Source organism: Microcaecilia unicolor, chromosome 5 (assembly GCF_901765095.1).
Source record: "Microcaecilia unicolor chromosome 5, aMicUni1.1, whole genome shotgun sequence".
Lineage (NCBI taxonomy): Eukaryota > Metazoa > Chordata > Amphibia > Gymnophiona > Siphonopidae > Microcaecilia > Microcaecilia unicolor.
Window position 1 is genome coordinate 345,969,399 of NC_044035.1, and position 14,099 is coordinate 345,983,497.

At 48.8% G+C, this 14,099-nt stretch overlaps 1 protein-coding gene across 4 annotated transcripts in view; it reads left to right on the forward strand.

Moving 5' to 3' along the window:
- Positions 1–387: 387 nt before the first annotated feature.
- Positions 388–14,099, forward strand: part of WFDC1 (WAP four-disulfide core domain 1) — an 80,714-nt gene continuing 67,002 nt past the window's right edge. For 2 of the 4 annotated variants that reach the window (XM_030204527.1, XM_030204528.1), the window contains exon 1: positions 390–832. In XM_030204527.1, coding sequence (XP_030060387.1) covers positions 680–832 — 153 coding nt within the window. In that variant the 5' untranslated portion in view covers positions 390–679. Of the gene's footprint in view, positions 833–14,099 lie in introns of all 4 variants that reach the window. The other 2 variants (XM_030204529.1, XM_030204526.1) reach the window with 2 other exon arrangements.

Consider the following 14,099-nt stretch of genomic DNA (forward strand, 5'->3'; position numbering starts at 1 on the left):
TCCTGCTGCTGCTTTTCAAGTCCTAGAGGGCTTCATTTCTCTTTTATCCAGGGAACCGCACAGATTTTTGGACTGTAGAACAGACCCATGCCTCAAATTCCATATGTCGATTTTGGCTAGCTAAGCTGACAGAAGTTATTTTAAAATGATGTTAGGTACCCCTACATCATTCCCCCCTCAGTGGCAACGTGGACTATTTACAGTACAGACGTGTCAGGATGCACACCTGCCAGCCGGAAGAGGGGACTATAGAAATTCTGGTTGCCTTTGCACGTTTTTTTTTTGGGGGGGGGGGGGGAGCTGTTTATTAAGGTCTGCCCCAGCTACCCCTCCTGGAAGCTTTTCATTTTCCCCTTCCTCCAGCTGTCATCCGATCCCATCCTTACTGCTGTGCCTCTCAGCCTGCCAGATGTGAAAGAGCTTCAGCTGCCAGAGAAGAACCTAAAATATCATTTGTACAGCTCTGTTCCGGAGAGGAGTGCCAAGCACACTACATTGCAGGAGACTGGTTTGCACTGTTCAGCACCTAACCCTATCTGCTGAGGCTTTCTCCCCCCCTCAGGGTGGGAGCCTGCTTCCCAGACAGCCCAGCCCTGGAAAACTCAGAGCTTGCCTATCCGTAACCTTTAGTTTCTGGAGCACCATCCTGCCTTGGACTTTCACAGGCTGGGCTTGGACAATGGCTGGCAGGAGCAGCTGGACTGTGCAGGATCACCGTGGGCGAAAGCCTCTGGCGACAGCCTGCTGCATCCTCCTTCTGCTCACGACAAGGGGCTCAGCGAGGACCCCCGGGAAACGAGCTCGCCGTGGGACACTGACAGACCAGGTTGATGTAAGTAGCACCAAAGCCACGCACGTTTCACGTAAATATGCGGTTCGCAAGACCTCTTTCTTGCTGCTGCTGTGCATGACAAAATAACCCATGGATTCGGTCATATGTTTATGGTGTGCAGGGTTTATCCTTTGCTGTACCTTAAGCTTAATGCCAACTATTGCCTGGGAACTTGAACGTGCTGTAACTGAAGCAAAGGGACTTTCAGTAGGAAGAGGGTGGAAACAGCGGAATAGAAAATAAAGGCATGAGGAGAGTTAAGGTGAAAACCGGAGGGGGTAAATTAATTCTTGAAGGAGCCTCAGTCAGAAAGAACTCAAGTAACTGCAGGTAGTCTAGTCATTCATGCGCGTGTGTGAATGCGTACACACGTGCAAACCAGAAGTTTTCAACTAAGTGGTATTTTCTAAGTAGGTACCCAGATATGATGGTGCATACTTTGCAGGTGGGCATTCACATGGGTGAAACGTGGCCAGGGCGCATGCTTACACACGTAGGGGCAAATAGCCAGTGGTGGTTTTATGCCCCGATATTAAATGCCAGGCCACGTCTGGACACCGTCATTGAGTATCTGAGTATGTGTGGAATGGCTGTTTTTATCCAGTTTAGAGAAACTGGATAAAGATAGGACCGTGTTCTATGCAGTCTGATTTGTCCGCTTACCTTATATGGTTAAGTGCTGCATAAGTGCTGACTCCGCCCCCAGACTGCCCACAACATGGGCCAGCTTAGAAGGCTAGAGGGGATATTCCGTGGCACTGTCTGGTTAATTTAACCAGCCTGGAGACTCTCCTGCTCAATCAAAACATTTTGTATATATGAATCGCCATAAATTATAAAATCTTATCATCTCTGTGCAGTCTTTTGCAATCCAGGCGTGAGCATTTACACCAGCTCTATGGCCTGCTAGAAGTGTTCATGCCTTAAAAATAGGTACTATTCTATTAAAAAAAATAGGTGCCTACATTTTTTAAAAATAGAATACACTTCAAATACGCACTGTCCTAGCATCTAAATTAGCGGTTCCCAAACCTGCCCTGGGGAAAGCCCCTGCCAGTCAGGTTTTCAGGATATCCACAACGAATATTCATGAAGTAGATTTGCATGCAGCTCCTCCACTGATATAGCACTAATGGGGCAATTTTTAAATCCTACAGAATATGGCGTTTCCCTTTGAAAATCAAGGGGCCGATCGTACCACGGATGCAAAATTACCCATGTGCTTTGTACCCTATTGTCAGCAGGGGTTGAGTCTCCAGCTAAAACCACCTGTGCAGATGAAATCCCTGCTAATGGTTAGCTTGCTCCATTTTCCCCTGCCCTCGGATCTGCTGCCGTTTGGTGTGGGGAAACCCCCCTGTGCTGCCAGGAGTGCAAATGCAGCTCCTACTACTACTACTACTTAACATTTCTAGAACGCTACTAGGGTTACGCAGCGCTGTACAGTTTAACAAGGAAGGACAGTCCCTGCTCAAAGGAGCTTACAATCTAAAGGACGAAATGTCAAGTTGGGCAGTATAGATTTCCTGAGTAGAGGTATAGTGGTTAGGTGCCGAAGGCGACATTGAAGAGGTGGGCTTTGAGCAAGGATTTGAAGATGGGCAGGGAGGGGGCCTGGCGTATGGGCTCAGGGAGTTTATTCCAAGCATGGGGTGAGGCGAGGCAGAAAGGGCGGAGCCTGAAGTTGGCGGTGGTGGAGAAGGGTACTGAGAGGAGGGATTTGTCTTGAGAGCGCCCTATAGAAGAGGATAGTACTTTCCATTGCTCTTTTTACCATAGGTGTCTACCCACGGAAAATCCTTTGAACATTCCCCTCTTATCTTACTTCTGTGATAGGCAGGTATTTTTTTGAGGGGGTACTTGGGGGTACTGAGTACCGGCACCTTTTCCATTGTCTGCTAAAACTGGCCTATGGTCCCCAAGTTTTAATGATTCTGTGACTGGTTGCAGGGGCCTGGCTCTTATGGGGTGGGTCCCTCAGTGATCTCCCCACCCCTGAAGGGTGGCCTGGCATTTGAGTACCGGCACCTTTTTCGCTAGAAAAAAATGCACTGGTGATAGGAATTCTGCTGCTACTTTGCCAGCAGTGGATTTAGGCCTAGGCAAAATAGGCAGTTGCCTGGGGTAACACATTTGGAAGATGTCAAATACTCGGGGTGAACTTGCTCCTGCTTACTTTAAGGCCATGTGTACATGCTGCTTACAAGAGATATCACTGTGGCACTATGTGTTTCCTCTGCCCCAATCCTGGCTCCCCAATATTTGGAATTTCTGAAATTCCCCCCACCGTCTGGGACAGGGGTTCTCAACCCAGTCCTCAGGGGCACACCTAGCCAGTCAGGTTTTCATGATAGGCACAATGAATAAGCATGAGATAGATTTGCATGCACCGCCTCCATTGTAGCTCATGCATATTCATTGCAGGGGCATAGCTATGTGGGACCATGGGGGCATGGGCCCCCACAGATTACGCCCTGGCCCCCTCTACATTTAACCTCCCCTGCCATCGCCGCCCACCCCGCCGCTGCAGCCTGCATCAGGTACCTTGTTTGCTGGCAGGGGTCCCCAAACCCCGCCAACCAAAGAGTTTTCTTCAGCGCCGGTCAACTCCGGCGCCTTTGTTGTGGGATCATCTGTTTCTGATGCCTTACGTCCTGCACCATGCATGTAGCCCCGTGCAGGACGTAAGGCATCAGAAACAGATGATCCCACAACGAAGGCGCCAGAGTCGACCGGCGCTGAAGAAGACTCTTCGGCTGGCGGGGATTGGGGACCCCCGCCAGCAAACAAGGTACCTGATGCGAAAGCGGGCGGGGGGTTGCAGTTGCGGTTCAAAGTGGCAGGAGGGGGTTTGCGGTGGTGGCGGGGGGTCCAAAGTGGCGGGGGGTGGCAGCTGAACAGTGCCCCCCACCTCGGGCTCTGGCCCCCCCTCCTCGGCCTCTGGCCCCCCTCCCGCTGAGGTCTGGCTACGCCCCTGATTCATTGTGGCTATCAGGATAACCTGACTGGCTAAGAGTTAGTGACTTGCACGGGAACAGGGTTTGCGGAAATCCCACAGAACCCGCAGGGTTCCCGCGGGGACAGAAGCCATTCCTGCGGGGTTCCTTTGGAAGTGTACACTACACTTGCTCCAGCCTCTCACCTACCGAGTACCAAGTTCTTTGAGTGCTGTCTCCTCCTCCTCCTCGCTTTAACACCACAGATGCAGAAAGTCTCCATTAAGGAGGTGGTAGAGACACAAATGATGACGGAATTCAAAAAGGCGTGAGATGAACGCAGAAGATCTCTAATTAGAAAATGGAAGTTATAAAAAACCTAAACTTAAATGGCTGCATGTGTGTGGATATGTCGAGTGACACTTAGATGGTGACTCCAGCTGTGATGAACTAGGGCCGATACCGGGCAAACTTGTATGGTCTGTGTCTCATATATGGCAATCTGGTTGAGGATGGTCTGGAAAGGGCTCAGACAGTAACTTTAGTGGCTGGAACATGAGGACAGTGCTGGACAGACTTTTACCGTCTGTTTCCCGCAAATGAGAAGACAAATAGGCTGGAGTGGGCTTAGAGGACAACTCCAGCAGTTTGAACATAAGGATAGGGCCGGGTGGACTCCTATGGTCCCAGAAATGCCAAAGAAAGACCATAATCACATATATAATGTCACATTCATTGTTGATTTAATTAGGAATTGATGATGAGCGTGACTATTGGGTACCCTAGACCATTCAGGTTTTTATCTGCTGTCACTTACTATGTTACTATTAATCCTCTCTGCTCCCTGGCTGATGCGCAGACCAGTGGCGTAGGAAGGGGGCGGTGGGGCGGTCCGCCCCGGGTGCACGCCGCTGGGGGGTGTTGGCGCCTCGCTGGTTCCTTGCTCTCTCTGCCCCAGAACAGGTTACTTCCTGTTCCGGGGCAGAGAGAGCAAGGAACCAGCGAGGCGCCGACACCCCCCCCCCCCCAGCGGCGTGCTCTCGGCGGATTGGCCCTCCCACCCGCCCCTCACTGCCTTCCAGGTATGTTCTCGCGGGCGGGGCGGGGGGGTGTTGCGCTACGGAGGGGGGAGGGTGCGTCGCACTGCACCCGGGGGGGTGCGCAGCGGCGACCCACCCCGGGTGTCAGCTGCCCTCGCGACGCCACTGGCGCAGACCTCAGCTCTGACACAGGCACAAGCATCAGATGTCACCTGACCTACTGGTGCGCGTGCATGTGACGACCTCTCAGCACACAGTGCCAGTGAATCAGCTTCCATTCCTTCCTTGCCTGCAGTGCTGTGGCTCGAACCCAGAGAGACACTAAGAGAGCCGACCAGAATTTTTAAAAATGTACCATTAAATTCTTGTGGGGACAGGTTAAATTCTTGAGGGAATGGATGGGTAAGATTCCAGTGGAGACGGGCGGGGACAAGTAACATTTCTGTCCCCGTTCAACTCTCTACTAGCTGTGTCCCAAGGACGGAGTTGAGAACCCCTGCTCTGGGATCTGCTCTATCGTCTTGCTTATGGGAACCAGAATCTTTAAATTTGGCTCTGCACTTTGTCTTGTAGCACTGTTAGACATACAGAAAACTGTCCTATCAGGTTCTCTGCAGGCTGTGATCCCTTGGAAGAGTAGCCAATAGTTAGAGCAGCAGGCTACAATCCAGAGAGCCCAGTTCAAATCCTCCTCCTGCTTCTCGTGATCTTGGGCAAGTCACTTAACCCTCCATTGCCTCAAGTACAAACCTGAGTTGTGAGCCCTCCAGGGACAGAGAAATACCTAGTGGACTGTAACTCACTACTACTTAAAAAAAAAGGGTACGAGTTAAATCCATGGTCCCATCCTGTCCCTTACTGCATAACATATCAATGACCTAAAGATAATGTGCAATGAGCCCTGGAGATCACAGTGCTTCCTTCATCAGCAGGCAGTAGTATAAATAGATCAGTGTTAAATTCTTTTCTACCATAATCTCCTGGATATTTATACTCCCAAAGGGACCCGTGTGATTTTTAGATAACTCTTATGTTAGTCAAGGGAGTGAGCTCAGTGGGTGCTGAGCACCTCAATATTCAGCAAGCTTCGTTGTGTTTTGTACTCTCAATCATTTTGAAATGTTAGCACCTGTGATGCCAGTCCAAAGTAAAGTATCACAGCCTGCAAAATGGTACATAAGTACATAAGTATTGCCATACTGGGAAAGACCAAGGTCCATCGAGCCCAGCATCCTGTTTCCAACAGTGACCAATCCAGGTCACAAATACCTGGCAAGATCCCAAAAAAGTGCAAAACATTTTATACTGCTTATCCCAGAAATAGTGGATTTTCCCCAAGTCCATTTAATAACGGTCTATGGACTTTTTCTTTAGGAAGCCGTCCAAATCTTTTTTAAACTCCGCTAAGCTAACCGCCTTTACCACATTCTCTGGCAATGAATTGTAGAGTTTAATTACACGTTGAGTGAAGAAAATGTTTCTCTGATTCGTTTTAAATTTACTACATTGTAGCTTCATCGCATGCCCCCCTAGTCCTAGTATTTTTGGAAAGCGTAAAACAGACGCTTCACATCTACCCGTTCAACTCCACTCATTATTTTATAGACCTCCAGTAATATAAATAGCTGATAGATGTAGTCTGTGCTTTAGTCTTTCCTCTAAAATAGTTTCCTGTCTGTAAATATTCATAGCGGCAGCGGGCAGGAAAGAACATGCCCCCCTGCAGAGGCCACCAGACCACCAGGACCCCTCAGGTAGGACCAGGGCAGCGGGGACGTCAGCACCGGTGGCAAGGGGGGTGTCGGGCAGTGACTGGGCAGGGGGCCCAGACCACCCTCAGTCCGCTCCTATTCCTAAATAAAAAATAAGAATGAGTAGATCTTATACAAGTAGGCATCCCGTTCCAAACTTTGAAAGCCGTCAGCACCACAAGCCTCCTTGAAAAGTGAAGGCAGGTACTTTCTGTATCTCATAAGAACCAGAAAATTCTTGCTTTCACTTTTTAAAGAGGATGGCTGTGCCAGTGACTGAGGGAGGAGTGAAGGGAAAGGAGTCCTAAACCATTCCCACATCCCTGGGTATAGATGGCAGGAGGGGGTCATGGCAGGTCTCGAGGCCCTAGGCACAAAGTTGACATTGGAAAGAGCCTTTAATGTTGCCATCACACCGTCATCCACAAAATTGTGCTACCCTAAGCGGTTGCCTAGTACAGCCCTGCACAGGAGTAGTGAGAAGTGCGTATAAAAGCCTGTCCAGAGATAACCAGCAGCTTAGAAGGGAAAAAGTAGATGGCTATTTATTTATTTATTGCATTTATATCCCACATTTTCCCACCTATTTGCAGGCTCAATGTGGCTTACAATTTTCCATCATGACTTATGTCATTTCAGAGTAAAGATACAATTGGTAATAGATATATAATATGGATGATGTGGAGGGGCATAATTGAACGTCGCCGGCGAAATAGATCGCCGGCTATTTTGGCGGTGACGCAACAGCTGGCCGGAACCGTATTATCGAAAAAAAATGGCTGGCCATCTTTTTTTTCGATAATACGGTTTAGCCCGGCCAAATGCCAGAGTTCGCCGGGTTTGAGATCGCCGGTTTTGTTTTCAGCGATAATGGAAAAAAATGCCGGCCATCTCAAACCCAGCTAAATCCAAGGCATTTGGTCGTGGGAGGAGCCAGCATTTTTAGTGCACTGGTCCCCCTCACATGCCAGGGCACCCTAGGGGGCACTTCTAAAAACGTTTAAAAAATACAAAAAATGCTCCTGGGTGCATAGCTCCCTTACCTTGGGTTCTGAGCCCCCCAAATCCTCCCCAAACCCACTCCCCACACCTCTGCTCCATTACCATAGCCCTTATGGGTGAAGGGGGGCACTTACATGTGGGTACAGTGGGTTTTGGGGAGGTTTGGAGGGCTCAACACTTAGCACCACAAGTGTAACAGGTAGGGGGGGTGGACCTGGGTCTGCCTGCCTGAAGTGCACTGCACCCATTAAAAACTGCACCAGGGACTTGCATACTGCTGTCAGGGACCTGGGTATGACATTTGAGGCTGGCATAGAGGCTGGCAAAAAAGTGCTTTATTTTTATTTTTTTCGTGTGGGAGGGGGGTTGGTGACCACTGGGGGAGTACAGGGAGGTCATCCCCCATTCCCTTCAGTGGTCATCTGGTGAGTTGGGGCACCTTTTTGAGGCTTGGTCGTGAAAATAAAAGGACCAAGTAAACCCGGCGAAATACTGCTTAACGCCGCTGTTTTTTTTCCATTATCCGCAAAAGCCGGCCATCTGGTAGCCACGCCCATGCCCGCCCATGTCCCTCCTTCGCTTCGCCGATGACACGCCCCTTTGAACTTTTGCCGGCGAGGCGACGGGAAAGCGGTGATGCTGTCAAAAAAGCAGCTTTCGATTATACCGATTTTGCCGCTTTTCCGAGATCGCCGGCCATCTCCCGATTTATGTCGGAAGATGGCCGGCGATCACTTTTGAAAATGAGCTGGAACGTGAACAGTCAAGTAACAAACGGAAAAACATAAAATAGGTATCACAGATTGAACATGAATGACATAATAAAATTAACCAATACAGTATAGGGAGAAAATGCTCCGATTGTTAAGTAAATGATGGTGAATTATGGTTCAATCATCAGTCTTTATGGTATATCGTGTTAAAGAGATGTATCTTCAGTGCAGTGGCGTTCCTGGAGGGCTGGCACCCGAGGCGGATCGCCGATGCGCCCCGCCCCCTGGGTGCAGCACCCCCCCCCCCCCTCCGATGCAGCGCAGACCCCCCCCCCCCCCCCCGGCGAAAGGACAGTGGCTTTCCCCCGGTCTCCCTCAATGAATGCTTTATGGACTTAACCTCCAGGAATTTGACCAAACCATTTTAAAACCAGATATGCATATTACCCCTCAGCAGTGTCTTCTCCAAGCAGAAGAGCCATAACCACTTTACCATTTCCTCATATGAAAGTGGAAGAGTGGCCTAGGGGGTTAGGGTGGTGGACTTTGGTCCTGAGGAACTGAGTTCAATTCCTACTACAGGCACAGGCAGCTCCTTGTGACTCTGGGCAAGTCACTTAACCCTCCATTGCCCTATTAGATTGTAAGCTCTTTGAGCAGGGACTGTCTTTCTTCTATGTTTGTGCAGCGCTGCATATGCCTTGTAGCGCTATAGAAATGCTAAATAGTAGTAGTAGTAGTAGTAGTAATGTAAGCTGCATTCAGCCTGCCATGAGTGGGAAACTGCAGGGTACAAATGTAACAAAAATAAAATAGATACTATTGGAGATTCTACATGGAATGTTGCTACTATTGGAGATTCTACATGGAACGTTGCTATTCCACTAGCAACATTCCATGTAGAAGGCAGCGCAGGCTTCTGTTTCTGTGAGTCTGATGTCAGACTCGCAGAAGCCTGCGCGGCCACATTGGTGATCTGCAAGGGCCAACTTCTACATGGAATAGCAAATGTACAAATGTAATAAAAAATTCTATCCACTTAATTATTTCAGTTGCCCTTCTCTGTGCCTTTTCTAAATCTGCTAAATCTTTTGTTTAGATGCACAGCCAGAACCGCGCATAATACTCTAGGCGTAGTCACATCATGGAGGGATACTGAGGCATTATGATATCTTTTATTTTCTTCTCTATTCCTCATCTAACAATTCCTCACCTTCTGTTTACCTTCTTTTGTGCGTGAGGCCACTGCTGCCCACTGAGCAGAAGATTTCAAAGTATTGCTTCCCAATGACACCTAGATCATTTCCCCATATAGTAACTGTTAACGTGGAGTCTAGCATCGCATAGCTCTAATTTGATTTATTTTTCCCTATGTGCATCGATTTGCACCGATCCACATTAAATTTCATCTTCCATTTTGGATGCCCAGGGAGAGGGGCTACATGTAACCTCTTTTTTTTACGCAGGTGATCATAGGCAGGTTACTTTAGTAAAGTCTGAAGGTTTGTAGGGAGGACAGAGCAGGGGCCAGTTTCCACTGGGAGACCGTTGGCACATAAAAGCCACGCATTTCACAGTTCTGTTTTACTCAGTAGGTCAGTCCAGACCAGAACATATGTTTTTGAACCAAACTCAAACTTGGAGCAGTAAGTAATGGGGCAACTATGTTCAGGTGTATTTATCAGCTTCTTTAGGGCTCTCTGAGCCTTTAGCTGCAGTGTCCTTTTTCTGTTGGTCCTCCCCAAGTGGGAACTCTGATCTGTTGTAAGACTGTTTATCCTTGTAGACCTTCAGGTCCCCCTCCTGTTCATCAAGGCTGGATCTTCCAGTATTTCTCACCTTCTCCTCGGAAGCACATAATCAAGGTTGCCAGCTGGGAAAAATTTTCCCAGCCCAAAACCAGCCGTAAACCCGCCCAAAAACCGCCCGCAGCCAACCCCCCGCCTCCCGTGTCACTGAACCCCGCCTCCCGTGTCACTGAACCCCGCCTCCCGCGTCACTAACCCCGCCTCCCGTGTCACTAGCCCCGCCCCCGACATCACCCCTGACGTCAACCTCGTCCCTGAAAGGCTTCTATTGGACCAAATTGGACCAATAGAAGCCCCGGCAGCGGGAAAACCGGCCAATCGGTGGCCGCGAAAACCCACCCAATCCCGCACCGCGGCCGCTCGAAAACCCGCCCAAATCCCCGCAACCCACGCGATTCGAAAATTCCCCGCAGCCGTTTCCGAAAAGCCGCCCAATTCTGCAGCTTAACCGCAACCCTACCGACTCTGCACATAATGGTGGGCTGGTTGAAGGTTCCCACCCATTTCAGTTGCCACCTGAGGCAAGTGAAGCAGCGTTATTGGCTTTAGTACTTCTCCTCACTCCTCCTCTCTCCAGGTGCACGGACTAGGCTAACCAGAAACCCTCTTCCTATAGCTTAATGTTAAAACGGCCAGGGAAGAAGGAGCCAAAGCCAAAGAAATTCATACTGGACTGGCTATTTACACCAGCACAGTTTCCCTCCAAGAGATGTCTCGGGTGGGGTGGAGGGCTTACGAAAGGCAAAGTCCATTACTCTAGTAGAGCCACCAATGGTCTCTGCAGAACCCCAAGAGTCTCTACATATATAATATGGTCTGTTAGTGGAACTAATCCCCACAGAATGTAAACCAGGACCATTTGTTTTGGACTTTTCACCCCTTGGCAAAATCTCAGGATCCTAAACTATTGTGTGACAGGAACAGCCTTTACAACACAGCACACACAGTGCGTACACCCAAGTCAACGGGCTTAAGAGAGCAGTTCAGAAAGTCTTTGCTTATGTTACCATTCCGTAGAAGCTGCATTGAGTGTAGTTTTCCATGCTAACCTTTTTCTGACCTCACTTTTGCTGTGTTTATACCATGAATGGAACTGCTGGCACAGTTTGCAAAGTGAACATGGTCCAGAGCTTTCTGAGCTGTTTCAGACAATATCCACTTTAGAACTGTGAAGGCGATAAAACGTAAAAAGAAAGGAACATCTGTCCGTCGCATACGCAGCAGCAGAAGAATGCATTTGTCCTAATGCCAGACACTGAGCAAACTCCTTTTCCAGAGCTGAGACACAGCAATCCTCTTAAGTGCACAGCAAGGGTCTGGGACCAAAGAAATGCATGCAGTTAACCGGAGCGTGCACTTAACCGTTGTGACCCAAAGAAGCTTGACATCTGATAAACATATGTACAGTACTGTTTATTATTATACGTACAGTATACAGTCTCCGTTAACTGACGTTAGGCTTACTTGAAGTAATCGGTTATAGTCCTCTGTACACTATTGGGTCTGTGAGTTCCATAGACTAGGTCTGCCAGACAGTAAAAACTGTCATAGCACTGACATCCAGTGGCCTCCAGATAGGTCCGCACGGTGTTGAGACTCTCCAGCGCTCTTGCAAAAGTGACAGGAGGAGGTTGTTGAATTTCGTCAGCATGTGCCTCGCTGCTCATTTCATCCTCTGTTCCTGCATTCGGCACCAGTAGATGGCGAGCTGCACTTCCTACAGAGCTGCATGGGATCCCATCCGTGGAAGTTGTATGTTACAATGAGGGGCCTACTACACTGTTTGCTTGTGGCCCACCAAAGACTTAATCCTGTCCTGTCCTGATTTTTGCCCTATGAGGATAATGGAAACTCAATAAACAAGGTAACATGGAGGGGCATAATAGACCAGAAACGCCTATCTCCATGGGCGTTAATCTCCGAGAACGGGTCCGTGAAGGGGCGGAGTGAACCGTATTTTTTAAAAAAAAATAGACGCCCATGCTTTATTCGCCAAGGTGTGAGCTGGGCATTTTTGCTTTTCACCGATAATGGAAAATGAAAGCGCCCAGCTCAAAAACGAATAAATCCAAGGCATTTGTTCGTGGGAGGGGCCAGGAGTCGTAGTGCACTGGTCCCCCTCACATGCCAGGACACCAACCGGGCACCCTAGGGGGCACTTTTACAAAAACAAAAAAAAAGGTAAAAGAGCTCCCAGGTGCATAGCACCCTTCCCTTGGGTGTTGAGCCCCCCAAATCCCCCTCAAAACCCACTGCCCACAAGTCTACACCAGTACTATAGCCCTAAGCGGTGAAGGGGGGCACCTACATGTGGGTACAGGGGGTTTGGGGGGGGTTGGACGACTAGTAGCATTAAGCAGCACAATTGTAACAGGTAGGGGGGGGATGGGCCTGGGTCCACCTGCCTGACGTCCACTGCACCCCCTAACAACTGTTCCAAGGACCTGCATACTGCTGCTTGGGAGGAGGGTATGACATTTGAGGGTGAAAGTAAAAAGTTGTGAAACATCATTTGTTGTGGTGGGAGGGGGTTAGTGACCACTGGGGGAGTCAGGGGAGGTCATCCCCGACTCCCTCTGGGGGTCATCTGGTCATTTAGGGCACTTTTTGGGGCCTTATTCGTCAAAAAACAGGGTCCAGGAAAAGTGCCCTAAATTCTAGCTACAAACGCATCCATTACCGGCGAAGGGCGCCCATCTCTGTTCGGGTGATAACCACGCCCCAGTTCCGCCTTCACCACGCCTCCGACACTCCCCCGTCAACTTTGTCCGCATCCGCGACGGAGTGCAGTTGAAAGCGTCCAAAGTTCGGCTTTCGATTATGCCGCTTTATTTGTTTTTGTGAGAAGAACGCCCATCTCCCGATTTAGGTCGGAACTTGGGCGTTATTCTCGTTCGATTATAAGCAGGATAGTAACATAGTAGATGACGGCAGAAAAAGACCTGCATGGTCCATCCAGTCTGCCCAAGAAAAACTCATATGTGTATACCTTACCTTGAATTTGTACCTGTCCTTTTCAGGGCACAGACTGTATAAGTCTGCCCAGCAGTATTTCCCGCCTCCCAACCACCAGTCCCGCCTCCCATCATCGGCTCTGGTACAGACCGTATAAGTCTTCCCTCCCCTATCCTAGCCTCCCAACCACCAACCCCTCTTCCCCCCATGTTCTCACAGATAAACACAATAATCAAAAAAAGCTTCTACAAATTGAAAATGTTCCGGCACATAAATCACCTCCTCCGGATCATGGTCCAAGTCATGGTCCTCTCAGGCCTGAATTACTGCAACTCAGTATACTTAGGACTTCCAGAAAAGGAATTTTGAAAACTGCAGATAGTCCTAAATGCTGCAGCAAAGCTTATAGACAACGGATGTTGGACGGGTCACCCTACCCCATTACTAACAAAACTACACTGGCTCCCCCTCAAAGCAAAGCTTGACTTTAAAATACCCATCACCATCTTCAAAATCCTCCATGATCTAACACCATCATATCTACAAAAGTTAGCCCACCTCTATCAAACTATTACCACCAGACCCACGGGAATACCGTTGACTGAAAACGTTCAACATGACAATTGGAGGCAAAGGAGTGGAATTATGGAACTCCCTCCCACAAAAAAATCAGGCAACTCTTGAATACATTTCCTTCCGAAAAAGCAACAAAAATCTGGTTCTTCCAAAAAGTCTACAAACCCCAACTCTCTGCTGATCCTTGACATAAGACTCATGAATCTCCTTAAATCACAATTCAGGGACACTAGACCTAAGACTCATGAACCCTTAAAACCCAGCAACTCCTCCTAATAGCTTAATACTCCCCTCTCCACCCCATTCATGTAGACTGTTTCACTGCAGCACAATCAATGCTTAATAGACTGTAGTTACTGTTTCATTGTCCCACTGAATCCCATTATTTCACTTCCCCGCTGTTGCATTGTTTTCATTGTTAACCTCAATTGGCTGTATTCAGTTTTTGAATCCTATGTAAATGAACTGTTCTGCTTTAGATCATTA